At 41.3% G+C, this 25,500-nt stretch overlaps 1 protein-coding gene across 2 annotated transcripts in view; it reads left to right on the top strand.

Moving 5' to 3' along the window:
- The window catches only part of grid1b (glutamate receptor, ionotropic, delta 1b), a 390,652-nt gene that overhangs the window by 346,212 nt on the left and 18,940 nt on the right, over positions 1-25,500 (top strand). For both annotated transcript variants that reach the window (XM_036946260.1, XM_036946259.1), the window contains exons 9-12: positions 8,701-8,802; positions 8,992-9,189; positions 9,354-9,690; positions 12,397-12,535. In XM_036946260.1, the coding sequence (XP_036802155.1) occupies positions 8,701-8,802; positions 8,992-9,189; positions 9,354-9,690; positions 12,397-12,535 (776 nt within the window). The remainder of the gene's footprint in view (positions 1-8,700; positions 8,803-8,991; positions 9,190-9,353; positions 9,691-12,396; positions 12,536-25,500) is intronic.

Here is a 25,500-nt window from a genome sequence, read left to right as displayed (position 1 = left end):
AAGGACGTGAACTGCGAGCATGCGCTGACCAACTGGCAAGTGTCTTCACTGACATTTTCAACCTCTCCCTTAATCTGTAATACCAACATGTTTTAAGCATAGTCCCTGTGCCCAAGAACACTAAGGTAACCTGCCTAAATGTCTACCGACCTGTAGCACTCGTGTATGTAGCCATGAAGTGCTTTGAAAGGCTGGTTATGACTCACATCAACACCATTATCCCATAAACCCTAGACCCACACAATTTGCATACCGCTCTAACAGATCCACAGATTATGTAATCTCTATTGCACTCCACACTGCCCTTTCCCACCTGGACAAAAGGAACACATATGTGAGAATGCTATTCATTGACTATAGCTCAGCATTCAACAGCATAGTGCCCTCAAAGCTCATCACTAAGCTAAGGACCCTGGGACTAAACACCTCCCTCTGCAACTGGATCCTGGACTTCCTGACGGGCCGCTCCCAGGTGGTAAGGTTGAGAGCTTCAAGTTCCTTGGTGTCCACATCACCATCAAACAATCATGGTCCAAGCACACCAAGACAGTCGTGAAGAGGGCATGACAAAACCTATTCCCACTCTGGAGACAATTTTTTTTGCATGTGTCCTCAGATCCTCAAAAGGTTCTACAGCTGCACCATCACTGCCTGGTATGGCAACAGCTTGACCTCCGACTGCAAGGCACTACAGAGGGTAGTGTGTACGGCCCAGTACATTAATGGGACCAAGCTTCCTGCCATCCAGGAGCTCTATACCAGGTAGTGTCAGAGGAAGGCCCTAAAGTGCACATTAAACCCTGAATTGTCTCCCAGTCCTTGCCGCTGGAAATATCCCCACAGCATGATACTGTTAACACCATACTTCACCATAGGGATGGTGCCAGGTGTGACGCTTGGTATTTAGGCCAAGGAGTTCAATCTTGGCTTCATCAGACAAGATAATCTTGTTTCTTATGGTCTGAGAGTCCTTTAGGTGCCTTTTGGCAAACTCTGAGCAGGCTGTCATGTGCCTTTTACTGAGGAGTGGCTTCCGTCTGGCCTCTCTACCATAAGGCCTGATTGGTTGAATGCAGCAGAGATGCTTGTCCTTCTGGAAGGTTCTCCCATCTCCACAGAGGAACTCTGGAGCTCTGTCAGAGTGACCATCAAGTTCTTGGTCTCCTCCCTGACAAAGGCCCTTCTGGTCGGCCAGCTCTAGGATGAGTCTTGGTGGTTCCTAACTTCTTCCATTTAAGAATGATGGAGGCCACTGTGTTCATGGGGATCTTCCATGCTGCAGACATGTGTTGGTACCCTTCCCCAGATCTGTGCCTCGACACAATCTTGTCTTGGAGCTCTTTGACCTCACAACCTCATGACCTCATGACCTCATTTCCTTCGACCTCATGGCTTGGTTTTTGCTCTGCCATGTCAACTGTGGGGCCGTATATAGGCTGGTGTGTGCCTTTCCAAATCATGTGAAGTCAATTGAATTTACCACAGGTGGACTCCAATCAAGTTGTAGGAACATCTTAAGGATGATAAATGGAAACAGGATGCACCTGAGCTCAATTTCGAGTGTCATAGCAAAGGATCTGTATACTTATTTAATTAAGGTATCGCTGTTTTTTATATACATTTGTAAACATTTCTAAAGACCTGTTTCTGCTTTGTCGTTATGGGGTATTGTGTGTAGATTGAAGGGAAAAAAATATATTGCTTCCATTTTAGAATAAGGCTGTAATGTAACAAAATGTGGATAAAGTCAAGAGGTATGAATAGTTTCTGAATGCACTGTACATACTGTATATTCTTAGTAATCCCCAGAATTAAGTCCAAGCATTACAGTTCAAGCTCGCCAAAGTTGGGTGTGGGAAGGAAGGAGGTCAAAGACTAGGAAGTGAAAGCCTCTGTATGTGTTAATCATGAATTGTTTTGGTTAACCATTTCACAGATGACCCTGTATACACATCTATACACATCAATATATACTATACACATCAATATACACACCAGTATACACAGCAATATCCACATCAATATACACTATCCACATCAATATACACCAATATAAACTATATATCAATATACACATCAATATACACTATACACATCAATATACACATCAATATAGACTTTACACATCAATATGCACATCAATATAAACAATATAGATCAATATACGCTGTACACATCAATATACACTATATACATCAATATACACTATACACATACATATACACATCAATATACACATAAATTTACACTATACACATCGATATACACATCAATATACACTATATACATAAAAAAACATCAATATACACTGTACACATCAATATACACACCAGTATACACAGCAATATCAACATCAATATACACTATACACATCAATATACACATCCATATCCACATCAATATAGACTATACACATCAATATGCACGTCAATATAAACAATACACATCAATATACAATATACACATCAATATACACTATACACATCAATATACACTATACACATACATATATATACACATCAATATACAAATCAATATACACATGAATATACACACCATATCAATATACACAGCAATATACACTATACACATCAATATACACATCAATATACACATCAATATACACATCAACATACATCACATATCAATATACACATCAATATACACTACACATTGATATACACATCAATATACACATCAGTATACACTATACACATCAAGATACACTATACACATCAATATACACATCAATATACACATCAATATACACTATACACATCAATGTAAAAATCAATATACACTACACATCAATATACACATCAATATACACTATACACATCAAAATGCACTATTCACATCAAAATACACATCAATATACACCGCATATCAATATACACATCAATATACACATCAATATACACTATACACATCAACATGCACTGTACACATCAATATACAATATACACATCAATATACACTATACACATCAATATACACTATACACATCAATATACACTATACACATGAATATGCACTATTCACATCAAAATACACATCAATATACACCGCACATCAATAGACACATCACTATACACATCAATATACACTATACACATCAATATACACTATACACATCAATATACATCGCACATCAATAGACACATCAATATACACATCCATATACACTATACACATCAATATACACTATACACATCAATATACACTATACACATCAATATACACATCAATATACAATATACACATCAATATACACTATACACATCAATATACACTATACACATCAATATACACTATACACATCAATATACACTTGCATTTTCAGAGCATTAGAAACATTAGAAAGGATGATGCGTCACAATGCACATTGTTCACAACAGTACATGTTTACACCCACAGCATCTGCTTATCTACGCTTAGTAATCCCCAGTACTTGGCCCAAGCTTGGCAATAACTGGTTAAATAGTAGAACGTCCCTACAACATCCTCTCCTTACTGCCATTAACCTTTCGGGATTGCGACAAGGCCATTAGGACGGAAGACTAAGAGGGGTTAATGAGCTGACTAATAATTAGCATAATTTATCTTGTGTCTGTAAAAGTTACGACACTCGCTAACGATGCGTTCTCATTTCCCTAAGTAACGTGCAATAATGCTTATCCCTTTATTACAGTTGGTTTGAAAAACTGAGCCGAGTATTCAGAACAATAACGGCGATTCAATACAAGGATTGGCTCCGCCGTTATGAACAAACCAAGCCGTGCTACGCAAAAGTTGGATAGCTCTTCAATTCTATTTATCAGTCGATATTTATCCATTGAAAAATTAAGCTATGACGTCACTGGTGTAACCTAACTGTTGCTCACAGTGTGAGATTAGTACCGAGTGCAGCCAAAGTGATTGTGGCTTTAAGTCCTGCAAGTAGCATTCACATCACGCAATGACTGGCTTTGTAGTGACGAAGATGGATAGCAGGTACCATGCAGTGTGGTGTAGTAGAGCTGTGACGAGCAGACAGGCCAGTGTTGCCTCATGTCTGCAATGCGGGGACTCCCGACTGGGAGAGATAGTACAGCACAACATGGCTCACTCAGCCACAGATCAAGAATGGATCCCACCAGTGGTTTTAGGCCTGGTGATTAGATCTCGACCAGGACAGAGAGGTGTAATCTCCTTTGGTTTGACACAGTGATAAAGTTTGTGATGGGGGTTAAAGGAGAGGGTGGATGGGACATGGGAGACACCAGTGTGTCAGACGGTCTCTGTACAGAGGTGTTTTGTTGGTCTATCAATTGAGAAATACAGAGATAGAGATCCAGCAGTGGGCCATTTGAAAGACGAAGGGGGCTTATCGGCTTGTAGCACGGCTTTGATAAGGTAGACAGGGATCCTCCTGGTTCTCTTGTGCCTGTTAGGCTTGTTACAGTGGCGGCTCTGCCCACTAACAAGCAAGCGGAGCTGGAAAGGAGCTGGAGCGGAGCTGAATTACACAGACAGTCATTTGGAACATAAAGGGATTCGGCTGAATAGAAGTCCTTCTGAAATGAATCCATTACAAAAGAGATGAAAAAGCAGGGCTTTCATGATAATTTCAATCCCTCGCAATAATAATTTGCTATTCAGAAACCCAAAGTAATAAGTATACGAAAATAATGACATGGGATACTGTAGATTTTGCTTTTCGCTATTAGTCTCTAATGATATTGTGTGTTTTTTCTTGATGAGTTGAGCTAGATCTGAACATTGTGACCAGGATTGGCTTGTGGTACTTTGGAATTAAATGAAAGCCCAATAATTAGTTTAAATTCACCATAATACATGTGATATTCACCGTCCCTGATCAATTCAAATTTAAATCTGCAATCATTTGCATTTGCGCTAATGAGGAAGAAATAAACAACGCATTTAGGCCACGTCTATTGATGGTAGCAGTATTGTTATTTTTCCTCCCCCGCCTGCATTTAAACGAACAAAGAACCACCAGGCGTTCTAATCATTTAAATCCTTGCCATACACTAATTACTTAGTTAGAGATGGTTTTCTTTGAACTGTCTCTAGAGAAAAAACTTTCTGTGGAGATTCAAACATCAGAGGCAGACAGTCTAATAATGACATACACAGGAGAGGATTCACCAACAATGCGTCAACAGAATATTTTTATTCTGTTACTGGGGGCTTTCCGAGGATGCGGAGAGCAGAGTTGATGTTGCTTTTTAAGCTCTATGCGTTTTATAGCTCGAAATGAAGGCCCGCTGACTGATTTCCTGCTGCATTGTTAGGGAAGGATTGAGCTACATTGTACCTGATGCTAACTTAAGCAGCGCTGCCATGTGGCTAAGGGAGCCATTTAATCATTCACTATAGGTTAGCCTCTTGTAAACAAACATGATATAACCAACACTGACAAACGCCTGTCTATTTCCATTAACCGTTACTAAAACATTTTGTGATTTTATTTCTTCAAGAATGACAAATATATTCCTAATTCCCCCTAGCATGTTATTAAATCGTTATCGAATCATGTACATTAATCCAGGCAACTACCTTCTCTGTCATCGCCGTAATCCATCAAAACATCAATGTCATTTTGATCGCCCGTGAAACATTTGCCAGCAGGCATGAGTGTGATACATTGACATGCAATACAGCTGTCCTGACAGATAGTCACACCAGTACCCTCTCAGCCTCGAGCAGTTTTTAGATCATCTCTGTGAAAGGATATGTATTGGGGACGGACACAGCAGGTGTCAAGCGGTGGCATTTAGCTCCCCCACCCACTCAAAGCAACGCCACAGTTGACTGAGAGGCCTGACATTTTTACAAAGGGAAGAGGGATGCACGGAAGCGCACGACTGACGACGCGTTGACCCACCATTGATCCATCCACCTTGAGGACAGGATGCTGTACAGACACAGATTTGTCTGGCCTGACTGCTGCTCAGAAAGAGCCTTCCCTGTGGCCTAGGGGTGGTCTAGCGGTCTAAGCCGCTGCTTCCGGATCACAGCTGGAGCATGGGTTTGAATCCGGACCATTGCTATTTCAGCACACTCTCTCCTCTATCGTGCCCCTCAACCTCAGTTTTATCCAATAAAATGTCACTCCTTAAAAAAAGAAAAAGAACGCTCCCATAAAGAAGGATTTTGGTCTTCCAGTAGAACAGGCAATAGTACTATCATGGCCCAACTGAGTGTCAGTGGTGTGCAGTACAATGCTAGGGGTTAATTATGACAATTGACACGCGAAAACCAAGCACAAATACTTTCCTCTTAAAACATGAAATTATATTCTGTCCTTTGCACATTTCTGAGATTCTATGTGCACAGAGTTCATCATGATTTCTTTTCAAACAGCTGTTAGAACCCTAGTCTGACACCACATCACAGGGCCACAGTAGAGTTCCCTTCCGAGGGAAAAACCAGAAGCAGCCATTCATGTGCAGATTGACATGTACCCGGGTCGATAAAGATTATAAAGTTCAACATGGTGGGTCACAATAAAAGCCATATATAAAACTCCATTGACAAGTGATCCATCATTTGATGATTGATGCCGTTTCCTTACCACCATTATTATGAGGCCTTCTTTGTTGTTAAGGCCTGACCTTGTCACTGGGGTTGGAATAAATATTGACTTTATGAAGTGAGACTGTCATGGGTTTAAAGCAATAGGCTACAGAGCCACTGATTTCTCTATGGTTCAGGACCCTGCTTTCCATAGCCATTTTTAGCTGCTTCAGTCTACTGAGAACCATGTCTTTTTCCTTCAAGAAAACTCACTTCCTTTCGATGAATAAGTTGCAGCTTGTAATGTGACTGCAGGGCATGCATGACAGAATAAATTTGGCTTGACGCCAATAATATAATTTAAAGTGAATCACTGAAATTGTGACACACTTTAAAGGGCAGCTGATTTAATTTAAAATGGATCATTTTCCCTGTGCCTCTGGCTTAGAGGGTTAATTGATTCAATTAATTAAATAAATAAAATAATAATAATCATAGTCACAACCAGTTTCATTAGTATTGTCCACTTCCGAGAGGAGAGCTAAAACATAAAAATGTGGCCTTCACAATTCCGTAGTGCTATAGGCCCTAATGTACATAATGAAGAAATCCCTAACGATTTAGAGATCATCAAGAAGACAGCTGCTTCAGAAAAATTGTATTCTCTCTGGCCTCAGGCTGCTCATGGGGAAGCCATGTTTTTCCAGTTAGCCTTTCTTTATGGGCCTGTGAGGCTAGCTCATCCACATTCATCCTGCTGAAAATGATTACATACGGTAAATATAGAAAGAAATCAAATACCCTTCACATGTAAGATGGTTACCATGATGATGATACACACACAGTGATGTTTTCACTGGCTGTTGATATTGATGGTAATTGATATTGTGCTGTAACATAGTTCAGTAAACATCTCTCAGGTAATGGGATGTGTACAGATGTAGGATCTTAATTTGAGCCAGTTTGCTACAGCAGGAACATAATCAAGCAACAACAGGACATTTGAATTATTATGTGGATTATATTAAATTAATACAATTTTCGTAAGGGAAAATCAAGTCTGAAATTTCAAATTGGAAATGACAAACTTCAGAAGCCTTTTTAAACTTCATATACATTACACGTTTACATTTCCTGCATTGCAGGAAAGTTCTCCTGCAACAGATTGTACATCTGTAGGGTTAATATCTGAGTGTTTGTGCATTTGTATATCTCCCTATGCTTGTTTATGTTTGTATACTGCATGCCTCTTTGCATGGGAGTGCTGTAAAATAACAATTATCCTACATGGTACGTTAAATAGCATAATTATGACATTAGGCTGAAGATTATGTTGGTTATTAACTTCACACTGTTACCCGAAGTAAATTAATCTGATTTTTGAATAAGTGTGTGAAATTGTTCATAAAATGATATGAGTTTAATCAACCGTTATTGCTGGGGTGATGATGGGTCACACACACACACACACACACACACACACACACACACACACACACACACACACACACACACACACACACACACACACACACACACACACACACACACACACACACACACACACACACAGCCTGTGAATGGACTTCTTTATACTGTATGTAATCCTAGATAAGAGTACACACATATAGAGGTGGTCTGTACAGTTTCAACTGCCAGAACGGCTTGACCAGTGAGCCCAACCCTCCCTGCTTGCATTTAACACACACACACACACACACACACACTCTATAGCGTTTGAGGAGATCAAGACGGAAATATGTTAAAAAATAAATAAAAAATACTTTGAACTATTCCTCTGTGCATTAGCACGGCACTGCCTCAGTCAGCTGTTACCTAGATGACTGTCATGTTCCATTCCATCTATCACCTTCACTAAACATGTAAATGGGTGGAATGAGTGATCTTCAATGCCTTTTTCATGTTCCTAAATTAATTACTCTAGAGTTTAAGAAGCTTTAGGAAGACTTAAGTATCAGCTTTTCTTTGTTTGGAATATCGAAAGGTGTCTGGTGGAGATTTTGGGGATTCATTCTGTCTGATTGAAAGCCTGAAAGATTAGTCTATTTTTTGCTAAAAACATGGATAAACTTTTTTTTATGAACACATTTATGAAAGTGTCTATTTCTCTCTCTCTCTCTCTCTCTCTCTCTCTCTCTTTAAAAAAATATATTTTAGCTGGCTACATGGGACTCAGTCCATGGTCTAAATGGAAGCCTGAAAGAGAGTCGCATTGAGAACGGCATGCAAGGAGTGATGGTCAAAGTAGTAACACTACTGGTAAGGAATATCTTGTTGACACTGTGAGACTGTGTTACCATCCATGTGCTGTGAATTGGAAATAGTATCCATGTTGTTCAGCTTGCAAACAATGTGTCGAACACGGCTGCTTAAAACACAGTCAACCATTGACTGCACCTGAATTCATGTTGCGAGCATTCCTATCTGATGTTGTGTTTGATTTTGTAGGAGGATCCATTTGTCATGGTTGCTGAAAACATCCTTGGTCAGCCTAAGCGGTACAAAGGATTCTCCATCGATGTGCTCGACGCCTTGGCCAAGATCCTGGGCTTCAAGTACGAGATCTACCAGGTGGCGGACAGCAAGTACGGCTCGCAGCTGCCCAACGGCTCCTGGAATGGAATGATCGGCGAGCTCATAAACAAGGTGAGCTTTTCTGTAATACCCGTGAAACCTACCAACCTGCTGTATTACCCTCAGGAAGAGAATGCCATTTGAGACCATTACGGTTTCCACTTGAATTCAGTCCCCGCTCATCCCTGACTGACCAGGGGACGTTAGCTATACTTATTCTCTGTCTGTCTCCACAGAGAGCTGACCTGGCCGTGTCAGCCATTACTATCACTCCGGAGCGGGAAAGCGTGGTGGACTTCAGTAAGCGCTACATGGACTACTCTGTGGGGATCCTGCTGAAGAAACCGGAGGAGAAGATCAACATCTTCTCGCTGTTCGCTCCGTTTGACCTGGCCGTGTGGGGGTGTATCGCTGCAGCCATCCCCGTGGTTGGAGTTCTCATCTTCCTGCTGAGCAGGATGCAGTCACTGAGGACCCAAAATCCTCCAGTGCCACACCAGCAGCCCGCCAACCAGGCGTCCAACTCCCTGCACAGTGCTATCTGGATAGTCTATGGAGCGTTTGTACAGCAAGGTACAGAGGACTCTCCTATATACTCATTTAGATTTTATCTAAAGCAACCCAGGCCATTTTACAGTAAAAAACAAATGTATCATTTGTATGTTTTTTTATGGGAAAGATACCATTTTCATGTGCTGGAATGTGTTTGTCGATTACATTGTAAAAATGCATGATTCATTAAAATATCTGGTGATTATTTACAAACTATTTATGATAAGATGTTGATACTTTCTAATGCTCAGATGAACAGTAAGCCGATTTAGGTAATGAAAGTGATCCTATGCGTTACAATACCATCCATAAAGTTGCATGTGAAGTGGAAAAGGCCACACAGCTGTTTCTGCACCTATGTTGCTGTCTCGTACATGTCTCATGGACACGTGTGCTGTATACAGTCCATATAACATAGTGATTGCATTACAAGCTTGTTAAGCTCACAAGAGCACAGTAAAGGTGCCTTTGAATGAAGAAAAGGATATGTTGGTTGGGATCCAAGACTGGCAAAGGGAAATAAATGAGTGTGTCAGCAAGTCCTGTTGAACCTCAGCTGCATCTATAATTACCTCCTGCCAGAGAGCCTGTTGAACCATTTTAAGCCTAACAGCCAAGGATTAAACATGGGGGAGCCTCTGTCCTGTTAGTTCTTTGCAACTGCCCACTATTTCAAGTGGACACTTTTTTATCTGTATGGGAAAACAGTGGTCCGTCATAACACATTTTTCTTTGAAAGTTATGGAACCTTTGAAGTGAATCACTCTAATCTGGATAGATTTTCTTAGTACAGCATATTGTCAACCAATTGTGTTATGGGACGGTGAACAGACCCTTCAGTGATCCTTATATAACCATTTCTGTCACAGCATCTTCTATATACATCAGTGGGGGCTGGTGGGAGGAGCTACAGGAGAATGGGCTCATTCTATTATCTGGAAAGTAAGAAATTGAACGGAGTCGAGCATGTGGTTTCCATATGTTTGATGTCTTGATACCGTTCCATTTATTCCATTCAATACATTACAATGAGCCTGTCTTCCGATAACCAGCCTCAACTGAAAATGTGTCCTCCTATAGTTCCTCCCACCAGTCCCCTCTGATATACAGTGTCAGTCACAAGTTTGAACACACCTACTCAGTCAAGGGTTTTTCTTCATTTTGACTATTTTCTACATTGTAGAATAATAGTAAAGAAATCAAAACTATGAAATAACACATATGTATAAAGTAACCTAACAAGTGTATTTTATATTTGAGATTCTTCAAAGTAGCCAACCTTTTCCTTGATGACAGCTTTGAACACTCTTGGCATTCTCTCAACCAGATTCATGGAAGCATTTCAACTGCCCTGTTAAAAGTTAATTTGTGGAATTAGTTTCCTTCTTAATGCGCTTGAGCCAATAAATTGTGGTATATATGAGATAGCCCTATTTGGTAAAAGAACAAGTACATATTATGACAAGAACAGCTCAAATAAGCAAAGCGAAACGACAGTCCATCATTACTTTAAGACATGAAGGTGAGTCAATCTGGAAAATTTCAAGAACTTTGAAAGTTTCTTCAAGTACAGTCGCAAAAACCAAAAAGCGTTATGATGAAACTGGCTCTGACGAGGACCACCACAGTAAAGGAAGACCCAGAGATACCTCTGCTGCAGAGGATAAGTTCATTAGAGTTACCAGCCTCAGAAATTGCATCCAAACTGCAAGTAACAGACACATCTCTATATAAACTGTTCAGATGAGACTGCATGAATTAGGCCTTCAAGGTCGAATTGCTGCAAAGAAACCACTACTAAAGGACACCAATAAGAAGAAGAGACTTGCTTGGGCCAAGAAACACGAGTAATTAGACCAGTGGAAATCTGTCCTTTGGTCTGTTAAGTCCAACTTTTTGGTTCCAACCACCATGTCTTTGTGAGACGCAGAGTAGGTGACCGGATGTTCTCTGCATGTGTGGTTCCCACCGTGAAGCATGGAGGAGGAGGTGTGATGATGTGGGGGTGCTTTGCTGGTGACATTGTCAGTTACTTATTTAGAATTATTTAGAATTCAATGCACACTTAACCATCATGGTTACCACAACATTCTGCAGCAATACGCCATCTGGTTTGCGCTTAGTGGGACTATCATTTGTTTTTCAACAGGACAATGACCCAACACACCTCCAGGCTGTGTAAGGGCTATTTGACCAAGAAGGATATTGATGGAGTGCTGCATCAGATGACCTGGCCTCCACAATCACCCGACCTCAACCCAATTGAGATGGTTTGGGATGAGTTGGACCACAGAGTGAAGGAAAAGCAGCCAACAAGTGCTCAGCATATGTGGGAACTCCTTCAAGATGGTTGGAAAGCATTCCAGGTGACGCTGGTTGAGAGAATGCCAAAAGTGTACAAAGCTGTCATCAAGGCAAAAGGTGGCTACTTTGAAGAATCTAGAATCTAAAATCTAAAATCTATTTAGATTTGTTTAACACTTTTTTGGTTACTACATGATTCCATATATGTTATTTCATAGTTATGTTGTCTTCACTATTATTCTACAATGTAGAAAATAGTAAAAAATAAAGAAAACCCTTGAATGAGTAGGGGTGTCTAAACTTTTGACTGATACTGTACATCCACCCACTTTACCAACTACTTGTTCATCCTCAACTCCTTGATAACTGTAGCTTCTTTCTACCCAGCCTGGATAGTGACATGTCCTTTCTCCCCCTCTATAGGAGGGGACAGCGTGGTGAGCTCTGTGGCCCTGAGGATCGTCATGGGCAGCTGGTGGCTCTTCACCCTCATCGTATGTTCCTCCTACACGGCCAACCTGGCAGCCTACCTCACCGTCTCCCGCATGGACACCACCGTACGGTAGGTTGCTCCTGCCCCTCTGACTCTGTTTTATCCCTTCCTGAATAATGGTGTCAAGGTATTGTTAACCCGGGTGAACAAGTCATGAATGACGACCCTTGGCTTACCCCGCTGTTGGACTGTCTAATGATCTGTCATCACAAGGGGAGACCAAGAAAGACCATCCAGAAGTTCACTGTCTTTTATTGTCTGCAGTAGAATATGAATGAGGTGTTCACCACAAGTCTTGTCAGTCTGTGGTTTATACAGGGGTCAAGTTTTGTGAGTGGTCAAGGTAGTATGCACTGCAGTGTGTAGGCTGCTCAGGGGAGGACGGCTCATAATAATGGCTTTAACGGGGCAAATGGAATGGCTTCAAACCATGTGTGTACATCAGATGTTCTTGAAGCCTCACAACGGACTATTACACAACTATGGTGATATGTTGAATAACAAAAGATCCTCTAAAGTTTTCAATAGATTTTTATGAAATATGACATTCAGGATGTACAGGATCATTATTTTAATGTCACAGCTCGACCATGCACTACTTTTGCCATTCATCCTATCGGAACATGGGCTCCATAGCATATTCCACAAATCTCCACAGTGTCATCCACAACATTTTACCTGAAAATGAATTGACATGTCTAATGCTTGATTGCAGCGTTCGTATTATCTAATACGGTGTCTTCCTTCTGAAGGTGATATTTCGCTACGCTGGTATGTGCCGACTGTTTGAAATGCCAGACATACATCATGGCATCGTCCAGTAGAATCCATTTTGAATAATCATATGCCTACAATGCATCCCTGCTCACAGACACACACAGACACATGTATATGTACATGGACCTCACACATGGAGGCATGATGTTGGATCTTTAAAGATTACCATCCCCTCTCTGTTAGCCTTCGGATCTGCAAATGTTATCCACCGCTTATCCCGGCACGATGCGTATTTGCTCAGGCGCTGTGGCTTTGACGTCTGATTGTATTTGATCATGCTGATGTTGTGCAAATGGTGTGTTTCAAGGTTGGAGGAGGGAGGGGATTGCAGGAAGGTCATCCAGCCTAATAAGATAGTTAGGTGAGACAACCACATATCGCAGTCGTAGTACGTACCTTTTTCCTCAATAAATAAGTTGTCAGCAAAGTCAGTGCTAGTGGGAAAAGACAAGTGGAAGGTTATTTGTGTGTGTGTGTGTGTGGGGGGGGGGGGGGGGGGGGGGGTTTTAAGAACAATGTGTTATTTAAGATATTCTTTGAAGGGGTAGGGTTTCAGACGTTTTAAGATGATGAGCAGGGACTCTCCTGTTCTAGCGTCCGGGGGTAGCTCGTTCCACCATTGAGGTGCCAGGACAGAGGAGAGCTTTGACTGGGCTGAGTGGGAGCTGACCACCCCTAGTGGTGGGATGGCCAAGAGACCAGAGGTGGCAGAAGAGAAGAAGGGAGGAGGGATGGGGTTGAGTGGGCAGGTTGGCGGGTATCCCACTTGGGTGGTGGTCAGTCAGGCGGCCCAACATTTGGATAAACAGAAACCATGACATGAATTAAGAACAATATATTTAAAAAAAATCATAATGTGATGCAGCACATTGACAACTCAAATCACTTTGGAAAAAACTGCTTTCTTATATATTTCTTCTATTATAATATTGTTAAAATAATTGTCACGATCGCTGTCTTGAAAATGATCGGACCAAGGTGCAGCGTGGTGAGCGTACATTTTCTCTTTATTTCTTTAAATGTCGCCAACAAAACAAGAAACGACGACGACCGTGAAGCTTTCTAGGGCTATACAGGCCACTAACAAAGACAACTACCCACAACTAAGGTGGCAAAACAGGCTGTCTAAGTATGATTCCCAATCAGAGACAACCACACTCGGCCAAACAAAGAGAAATACAAAACATAGAATGCCCACCCCACATCACACCCTGACCTAACCAAATAGAGAAATAAAACAGCTCTCTAAGGTCAGGGCGTGACAGTAATAAAATCGTTTCATTGAAACTTAAATGAACAATTCCTAGAATTGAATGTAGGCTGCAAAAATAAACATATTTAGTAGGCTAATAGACCCTACTCAAACTTTTACCACCTGTACTGATTATAACTTCATAAAGTAAAAAAAAATTGCGAAAGCCTACATTAATGTAATAATTATTAACTGATAATTAACAGAATTATCGTAAAGAAATACCTGCTTGCTCTTTTTGAAGGATGTGTAGTCTATCTATCTACCGTGTTTTTGTCCTTGTCCACAATGACTCCAAAATCCTTACAAACCAGGGATTTCACTCACGCGGGACCTGTATCCACGATTTTGTATTCCCCCATCTTAACATTTATTTTTATTTCTATGGTTACGTTGGCCATTTTTGCGTGAGCTAGGCTAGCCAGGGAAAGTCAACATGGCAATGTATTCTCACATGGAGGGACAGAACATGCGCTCTGCACATGGACAAATTAAAATGTTTCAGCACCACACAAATAATGTTGACAGTTCCCTGCTCCACACTCTCTCACTGCGTGCGTGGCTGGTAGCCTATATGTCTGCTTCCCTGCTCACATAATGGAATTCACAACACCACAAGCTCCTGGGTTTTGTAAAAATATTGTGTTGATTTCAAATGTTTCCGGCCCTCAATATAATTGTTCAAAGAACGTTTTCATTCCACCTGCAAGCTGATTTTTTTGCGGGTCACCCATGGGGAACTGTTGGTATCAGACCCGATGGAGGACTCTAGCACGCAGTGAGTCACTCAGCCATGGAGTGGGAGGGGAGGGTCAAGTCAGCTGGGAAGAAAGGGGACAGGCTGTGTTGCAAAAAGGAAGGAGAGTAGGGTCGAGGAGGCAGAGTGAGGAGACAGGAGGGAGAAGGATTTAGCAGAAGGGAGAGATGATAGGATAGAAGAGGAGAGAGTAGTGGGAAAGATAGAGAGCGAAGATTGTGATAGCGTATCTGAGTAGTGGCTGAGTGGTTACTTTTGGAGGAGAAAGGGAGAGAAAAGCAACAAAGTAGTGATCAGAGACATGGAGGGGGGTTGCAGTGACGTTACCAAGCAAACATCCTCTAGTAAAGATGAGATCAAGCACATTGCCTGCCTTGTGAGTGGGAGGGGACTGGGAAAGGGTGAGGTCAAAGAACTGAAATGAAGTCCGGCATCAGGAGGTTGAAGTCCCCCAGTACGATGATTGGTGAGCCATCATCAGGAAATTAGCTTATCAAGGTGTCAAGCTCAAGCTTTTCATATCATTGCTCCTCCAATTCCCCTGCTTTTTCTCACAGCAGGTTTTTATTACGCTACATGTACCATATAATCTACTAGTATTACAGTTTGTCACGTCAGCTTGAAAAATATATATACTGAACAAAAAAATAAATGCAACATGCAACAATATGCAACAATATATTTTTTTTACTGAGTTACAGTTCATATAAGGAAATCAGTCAATTTAAATAAATAAATTAGGCCCTTATCTATGTATTTCACAAGACTGGGAATACAGATATGCATCTATTGGTCCCAGATATCTTTTTTTTTTAAAGTAGGGGTGTGGATCAGAAAAACAGTCCATATCTAGTTTGACCACCATTTGCCTCATGCGACGCTACACATCTCCTTTGTATAGAGTTGATCAGGCTGTTGATTCCGGTCTTCAGAATGTTGTCCCACTCCACTTCAATTGCTGTGCGAAGTTGCTGGATATTGTCTGAAACTGGAACATGCTGTCATACAGCGCATCCCAAACAGCTCAGTGGGTGACATGTCAGGTGAGTATGCAGGCCATGGAAGATCTGGGACATTTTCAGCTTCCAAAAATTGTGTACAGATCCTTGCAATATGGGGCTGTGCATTGTCATGATGAAACATGAGGTGATGAGGCAAATGAATGGCATGACAATGGGCCTCAGGATCTTGTCACGGTATCTCTTTGCATTCAAATTGCCATCGATAAAATGCAATTCTGTTTGTTGTCCGTAGCTTATGCCTGAACATACCATAACCCCACCGCCACCATGGGACACTCTGTTTACAACGCTGACATCAGCAAACCGCTCGCCCACACTACACGATACACGTGGTCTGCGGTTGTGAGGCCGGTTGGACGTACTGCCAAATTCTCTAAAACGATGTTGGAGAGGCGGCTTATGGTAGGGAAATGAACATTCAATTCTCTGGCAAAAGCTTTGGTGGACTTTCCTGCAGTCAGCATGTGTATTGCATGCTCCCTCAAAAAAATCTGTGACATTGTGTTGTGTGACAACTGCACATTTTAGAGTGGCCTTTTATTGCCCAGCACATGGTGCACCTGTGTAACAATCATGCTGTTTAATCAGTTTCTTGATTTGCCAAACCTGTCAGATGGATAGATTGTTTCGGCAAAGGGGATTTCAGCTCATGAAACATGGGACCAACACTTTACAAGTTATATTTTTATTCAGTGTATATATATATATATTCCACCTGAGTACCAATTGTCATAATCAAACATATCTGAAGCAGACCTTCCTGGCAGATTTCTGCCACGTTAGGAGTACGGACTGGAGTGTGCTTTTCACCAGTGTGACGCAGTGTCCTTCTTGTTTATATCTGTATTCTCGGTACATTAGGTTATAGAGACAGAGCTCTAGCCATTCTGTTGATTCTGCCACTGCTTGGAGAGGTTCTTTATTTATAGCCATTCTGGATGATTCATCCCACTCCTGTTAGTGGAAACCATGGCTGAATCAGACACTGGGTTCTTTCAAATGTCTCTTTACATTTATGTCATTGGAGCGCATGGGAATGTCTGAAACTTACTCCTCAGAGTTGCATCAGCGAGTAGATAGCTTTTCGCTTGGCACCGACTGGTAAGATGCTTCAGGAGGGCGGTCATGTGTGCTAGCGATGCAAAGGTCCTGGGTTTGAGCCACGGTATGAGCTGAATCAGGAGGACGTGGCACTCGCTAAGCAAGCAGCTTGACATTCTTTACATCAGCATGGTGGTGATGTTAGCTAATGGAAATGGTAGGTAGTGGATAGGTAGTGGAAAGTACATTAGATACGTGTTTTCCATCCCATACTCCCCCTGAACCCAGAGGTCACAATGAACCTCTTTCTGAAGGGTCTCCCATCACACCATTTGCAGCCAGTGCCAGGTGTTAATGGTGATGTGCATTAGCCAGTGATATCATGAGGAGCCCCCACTTATGCTCAAACACACACACAAGTGCACACTCATGCATACCACATGCGATTGCATTGACAGTGTGTGAATTTTGTGACCTACATCATTTGAGAGGGTTTCATTTTTAATTCCAAACTTTGAGTAATATACCTATCAATTAATTTACATTTTGTTTACCATTTATTGAAATGCTGGAAATACGTGCTTGCAAGTTCTGTGAAATGGGCAGAATATGTTTGAGAAGGTGTCAAGTGGAGGAGGCAAAAGATTAAACGAAAACGTTTTTGACATCCAAAAAACAAAAACCTGGCGAGGCCTCAAAGTCATAATTATCTTTTCATCCTGATTTTATGACATTTTTTTCTCTCTGTTCCATCTCTATCATTGATCAGGCGATTATGGAAATCTAACCAACCTTGTTTAAACCTAATTATTGTATTCACAGACTGGGCAGCGCCCAGAAAGACACTCACAATATTCACTGGGTAATTTGTTTGGCAGCCCACAGTGTATTTCTTATTCAGATTTTGAATGCATGTGTTGATAATGTGAAACATGGGGAGAGGGAGAAGGGGGAGGGGATTGATTGCTTTTATTTCCTCCATGGGGTGATATTTGGCAAACAACAAATAATTCCTGTATATGTATTAATTTACTATTACTATGACATGTGTTTGGGTTGTTGACCGGTATTTCTAGCATTATCCACTGGATTTGGTTATGCGTGAGTGTTTGGTGGGGGGATTGCCTAAACCAGGGGAGGCGTAGCATACAAATCTTAATTGCACAAAGCCTATTATTTGGCAAGGAATACAATTTGTAGATCAGTGATTCTACACCTCACTTTACTCAAACTGATCCTCTCCAACAGACTCAATCCCTGATCATCAGAGTTTATAAAAATGGTGCAATTAGGACAGTTAAAGGGGAGAGACTGAATCCAACCAGAAAATATACAAAATTAAAAATCTGAATATCGGTTGAAAAAGAGTGCGCCAATACCCCGCTTGGACGCTCTTTGCAGACAATATATTCTTCAAAACCTGCAATTTAGCATTAGATTATAAATGGAAAGACAGAATAGACAGCCAAGTGAAATAACAACAACACATGACGCTATCTCAGCAGAATGCTTCTACAGTACCGAGAAGGTTGTGGAGGATTTAATGAAAAGGTCTCCTTACATAACAAGACAACATCAATCAACCAAGATATTTCACAAAGTATTCATAGCCCGTTCTTAACATATGGGTATGTTAGACATTTTTATCTCAGAAAATATATAGGGGGAAATCAGAACATAAATGGCTAGCCTAACAACCCAACAACTTCTCCAATTCTGTTAGGACCGCAGTATTGGGAGAGATACGCTTCTCGACCTCCACAAAATGCAAGTAAAAGTGCATGTACTCTGAATGACATTCTGACACTATTGAATAGTTCACTGCCTTTAAATACTGTGTCAGCCAGAACCACTTTAACGTCTTCACCCACCTCTCCTACAAAATATGAAGAACATAATGGTCTTGTGTGTCAGTAGATTCGCCCGTTATTATGGAAATGCTTTCAGTTTTTTTGACTAGACTGTGCCCCAGTGTGTTAACCATTTACTGCGGTGGTCTAAATCAGAGTCACACAGAGTTTTTATTGATAGACTTAAACAAACCTACTTTGAAATAAATCTACTTTGAAATAAAAGTATACACCTCAAAAATGGTTATGGGCTTAAAAAAAACACCCTTACCATGTCAGATATAGAGTTGAAATGTATTCAATCTTGAGTTTGCATCCCAATACTAAACGTTATACATCACAGAAGACTGAAATATAAAAAAAGGTTTCACATAGAAACACCGGATTGTCAGCAAAAAAAAAAGTTAATTATGAAAAAATACTAATGACATTCGACCCATGATGCCACTAGAGGAAGATTTGGTCATTTCACTGGCATTAATGAATGTGCACATTTTGGGATTGTCAACTTTTTCGAGAGGGATGTTGGCACTTGCAAAACCCACATCCTTAGCATTTCTATAGCGGATGAAAATAGCTACTTTGTTTAGAAATTATCTATATTTTCTTAGACAAAGTGCCTATTATTCCCCATATCATGTTCATAACAATGAAAAAGTTAAATATTTATGATGATAATGTCCTTTTGAGGTAAGATGATCAAAATCTTGGGGAAAAAAAAAAAATATACATGTTGAGAAAGCGCCTCATCTAGAGTCGCTCATTGGCAATCACACAGAAGTATGACGTCAGTCATGTCCTTAAATATGAGATTATTTAATATTACGGCAAGGTTACAGTCTGGAATGTTTTTTATTTCTGAAATCTGAGGTTGGAAGATGGAGGGCCTTTTGATTGTACATCAAATGTTTTCTTTAGTATCTACTAGTGAATAGAGTATGTCATCAAGCATGTCACATCAGAGATCACTGACTGTTTGAACACTATGGTGACATGCCAATTTCCCTAGCTGCTTCTTTTAACTATATTCCAGGAAATCAAATCCAAGATGACATTTCCATCAGTTCATCTTCAATGCATTCTTGTGTTGCAAAATAAATTACTTTATTCATTCAAGTAAACACATACAGAAGATATGCAAAGTACACCCATGAACAATACTGTATATTCATGAATGTTGGAGATAGGGACGCAAAGGGATGGAAACTTTCTGGTAAATTTCTGGAATTTTACCCAAAGTTTTCCATGGGAAGTTGAGCCCGAGAAATGTAGGACATTTAGCTTAAATTTACCAGAAAGTTTAGCCTATAACAGCGAACCCTTTTTTGTGGGATACACACAAGGCAATTCTAGGTCTTGTGGCCTGTTTTGGTTAAACTATCCCCCATTCAATGGAATTGCAACCCTCTGCATGCACAGTGTGCTCTTCCATCACATGTACAGCTGATTGTCAAGATCTTGCACACTAATGAGATGATATTGATCCCACACTACTACACTGTCTGAGCCAACATGCTTTCTGGTAAGTTTTGATTACAATACTGAATATATTTTATATGGCATACATTATTTTTTTGTTAACTAGTAAATGGTCAAACCCTACGGAAAAGTGTGTTTAAATCATTTCTAACTTGTTAACATGTTCTGCTAGTTAGTTTTTGACACCATGTGGGTTTTAGCTTGCTTGAGCTTGCTAAATGAGGTGTGTTAATTCACCTGATTCCAAACTGGCACAGAGAGACAGGAAATATAGGGATAAATACACTGGGGAAAACAAGCGACACCTGGAGGGGGTAGAGACAATAACAAGGACAGGTGAAACAGATCATGATGTGACAGTACCCCCCCCCCCCCCCCCCTTAATACCTGGCTGACAGGGGTGTCGGCAGTGAAAATCGGTGATGTTGTCTTTAGCAGGGACCCAGCACCTCTCCTCCGGGCCATAACCCTCCCAGTCAACCAGGTACTGTAAATCCCTGCCCCGTGGTCGAACCCTCAGGAGGCGTCTCACCTTTTACGCTGTTAGGCCATCGATGACCAGGGGGGCAGGGATGGGCCTGGAAACAGAAGACAAAAGACTGTGAGACACGGGCTTAATCCTAGACACATGGAAGGAAGGGTGAATACGGAGGGTACGGGGTAGCACAAGACGGACAGCAGTGAAACTCAGGACTCTGGAGATGGGGAAAGGACCAATGTAACTTGCAGCTTGCAGGACTACATCCGAAGTGGCAGATGCCGAGTGGAAAGCCATACCCTCTGCTTCAATGTGGAGGTGAGGTCTGGCGACAGTCTGCTTGTCGACGATAGCTGGAGTTGGTCTTGAGAATAGCCACCCTGGTACGTTGTAGGTGGAGGACAAACATCTGGGCTGAGGGTACGCTGATGTCCTGCTCTTGTTCTGGGAAGAGTGGAGGCTGATACCCCATGGAGCACTCGAAAGGGGAGAGGCCCGTGGCAGAATAGGGAAGGGTGTTCCGGGCATACTCCACCCAGATCAGATGACGGCTCCAGGTAGTGGCATCTTAAGGTGGTCTCCAGGTCCTGATTAGCTCGCTCTGACTGGCCATTCGATTGGGATAGAATCCGGAGGATAGACTGGCCGATGCCCCAACATTGGTGCAGAACGCCTTCCAAAACTGAGATGAGAATTGAGGACCCCGGTCAGAAACCATATCCACCAGGAGACCATGGATCCGGAAGACGTGCTGCGCCATGAGCTGGGCCGTTTCCTTAGCAGAGTGTAGTTTAGGGATAGGGATAAAATGAGCTGCCTTAGAAAACCGATCCACCACTGTCTGAATGATGGTGTTGCCATCGGACGGGGGAGGTCCAGTGACAAAGTCCAGAGAGATATGGGACCATGGACGATGAGGGACCGGTAGTGGCTGAAGAAGGCCAGAAGGAGCTTGACGTGGAGTCTTGTTCTGGGCTCACACCTTGCATGTGGCGACGAAGGCAGAGACGTCAGGAACCATCGTGGGCCACCAGAAACATTGTCGAAGGAAAGCTAGGGTATGACGGGAACCAGGATGATAGGTTAGCCTGGAGGAATGAGCCCATTCCAAGACCCGGCCCCCCTTCAGGTCCAGGCTGGGAGCATTGTGCCTTGTGAACCAGGGTCTCAATACCCCAATCCATTGTGGCTGCTAGGCATGAGGTAGGGAGAATGGTTTCGGTGACTAAGGGTGTGGCAGAAGAACTGTATAGGGGAGTGAGAGCGTCAGGCTTCACATTTTCTGACCCTGGGTGGTAGGAAATGGTGAAGTTGAATATTGTAAACAACAAAGCCCACCAGGCCTGCCTGGAGTTAAGGCGCTTGGCTGAACGGAGATTTTCCAGATTTTTATGGTTGGTCCAGACCAAGAATGGCTATTCTGCTCCTTCCAGAAAGTGCTTCCACTCTTCCAATGCCATCTTGACCGCCAGGAGTTCTCGGTTGCTTACATCATAGTTCCTCTCTGCAGAATTGAGACGATGGGACAGGAAGGCACAGGGATGAAGCTTTTGGATCTGGTGAGATCGCTGGGACAGGATGGTCCCCACTCCAACATCTCCAGGAGGTGCTGAAGGACCTGCCTGACGTGAAGAACATGTTCTTTGGCAGACCCGGAAAAAAACAGGATGTCGTCAAGGTAGACGAACACAAAACAGTTGAGCATGACCCAGAGAAAATTGTTTACCAAAGCCTGAAAGACAGCGGGGATGTTGGTGACTCCAAACGGCATGACCTGATACTCATAATGTCCGCTGGCTGTGTTGAAAGCTGTCTTCCACTCATCCCCTTCGAGTATCCGAACCAGGTGGTAGACATTCTGAAGGTCCAACTTGGAAAAAAATGGTGGCCCTCTGGAGAGGTTCAGGAGGAACTGTATGGTCTCACTGTGGTTACCGGAAATCCGTATTTGAATGGGCACAGTACAATGGGTGACTCCACCTAATGAGCGGCCATCCAGTGCCCTAGCATCCATGGGAACCGAGAGAGGTTGAATGGGAATACTTTGGTAAAAGGTTTATGTTTCTGTCTCCATATGATATGGTAAATATATATGGTATTAAATTGTATTAAAATTAATTTGCATATATTTCTGTTAATTCCCATTTATTCCCGTTAATTCCCATATATTCCCGTTAATTCCCACGGAAAGTTTCCACTTCTGAATATTCCCCAAAATGGGAAACCCTAGTTGAAGGCCTTTTTGAAGAGGCCTTCAACTAGGGTTTCCCATTTTGGGGAATATTCAGAAGTGGAAACTTTCCGTGGGAATTAACGGGAATATATGGGAATTAACGGGAATAAATGGAAATTTTTACTGAGAAACATACAGTACCTTCAGAAAGTATTCAGACCCCTTGACTTTTTCCACATTTTGTTGTGTTGCAGCATGAATTTAAAATTGATTAAATTAAGATTTGTTTTTGTCACTGGCCTACACACAATACTCTAAAATGTCAAAGTGGAATAATTTTTACAAATTAATAAACACGATCGCCCTTCCGTATCTGCTGTGTCAGAGCTAGAGCAGTGTTTGTCAGGCCATGAGACATCTGAAAATCTGTCTTCTCATGACGAAAACATCTGTAGTGTCCAAACAGTTTGAAAGCGGAGACTCCCACAAACAGGATGGTGTTCTCTGTTTTGCTCTAGGACGCCCACAAGCCTCACAAGACTTGTCTGAAGTTCCCTGAAGTTCCCAGTTTTAGAAAATTATGGAAGTATATATGGAGATAGTTTAGTGCCTAAAATAAGGGAATAAATACATGTAAGAACAATTTTAAACAGCTTCCTAATCTTTCTTATATCTCTTAGATATAGAACAGACACTTCAGAACAAACTTCCTTTTAATTTTGTTGTTTCATGTAGTGAATCTGTTATTCAATGTGTTTCTTTTGGCTAATAGCATTAATGCCAAATTCAATGTTGCATCAAATACTTTTCAAATATATTTTTGTAATATGTTAATTAAGGGGTCTTAAAATTCAACATCAAATAGCTAAATTATCCTTGGTATGGCCATCTTAAAACAATTTCATATGTTAGCTTAGAACCCCCTCCCCCCTGCTTAGACAGGGCTTAGACTCTAGAGGATTAAATTAGTTCAGGAATAAGAATGTGCTTAAGTCACATAATAAGTTGCATGGACTAACTCTGTGTTCAATAATTGTGTCTAACATGATTTTTTAAATCACTACAGTACCTAATCTCCATACACAACACATGTAAGATCCCTCAGTCGAGCAGTGAAATTCAAACACAGATTCAACCAGGACCTGGGAGGTTTTCCAGTGCTTCGCAAAGAATTGGCCCTTTGGTAAAAAGAAGAAGCTGACATTAAACGTACACCAACTCACTATAAAGATACAGGTGTCCTTCCTAACTCAGTTGCCGGAGAGGAAGAACACCGGTCAGGGTTTTCACCATGAGGCCAATAGTGACTTTAAAACAGATGCAGAGTTTAATGGCTGTGATAGGAGAAAACTCAAGATCTAATTGACAAAATGAAAAGAAGAAAGTCTGTACAAAAACAAATATTCCAAAATATGCATCCTGTTTGCAACAAGGCACTAAAGTAATACTGCAAAAAAATTGGAATATAAAGTGTTGTTTGGGTAAATCCGATACAACACAAGAAGACAGTGAATTCTGAGTGGCAAAGTTACTGAGTAGCAGAGTTACAGTTTTGACTTAAATCTATGCGAAAATCTATGGCAAGTCCTATGGCAAGACCTGAAAATGATTGTCTCGCAATGATCAACAACCAATTTAACAGAGCTTGAAGATTTTTGAAAATAATAATGGACAAATGTTGCACAATCCAGGTGTGGAAAGCTTTGACAGACTAACCCAGAAAGACTCTTGCTGCCGAAGGTGTTTCTTCAAAGTATTGACTCAGGGGTGTGAATATTCATATAAATGAGATATTTCTGTATTACATTTTCAATCAACTTCTATACATTTATAAAAACATGTTTTCACTTTGTCATTATGGGGTATTGTGTGTAGATGGGTCAGTGAAAAAAATATATTTAATCAATTTCAGGCTGTAACACAAGAAAATGTGGAAAAAATCAAGGCGTATGAATACTTTCTGAAGGAACTGTACATCTCTCTGTATTCTACACTGACAAAACCTGGGTGCTATTGCCTTCCTCTAAGCAGTCATCATGCTGCTATTATTCTCTACCACCAATTCTATGAAAAAGCACACATATTGACCATAGCATAAAAGGATGTATTGATTTGGCCAAATGAGAGCAATCAGTGATAGTGATTGGAATTGATCTCTGATCCACAGGGTTATTATGCTTTTATAACACTATCCCATATTCACAA

Source organism: Oncorhynchus mykiss, chromosome 16 (genome assembly GCF_013265735.2).
Source record: "Oncorhynchus mykiss isolate Arlee chromosome 16, USDA_OmykA_1.1, whole genome shotgun sequence".
NCBI lineage: Eukaryota > Metazoa > Chordata > Actinopteri > Salmoniformes > Salmonidae > Oncorhynchus > Oncorhynchus mykiss.
Note: the sequence above shows the minus strand (reverse complement) of the source record. Positions and strands in the feature narration are given on the sequence as shown.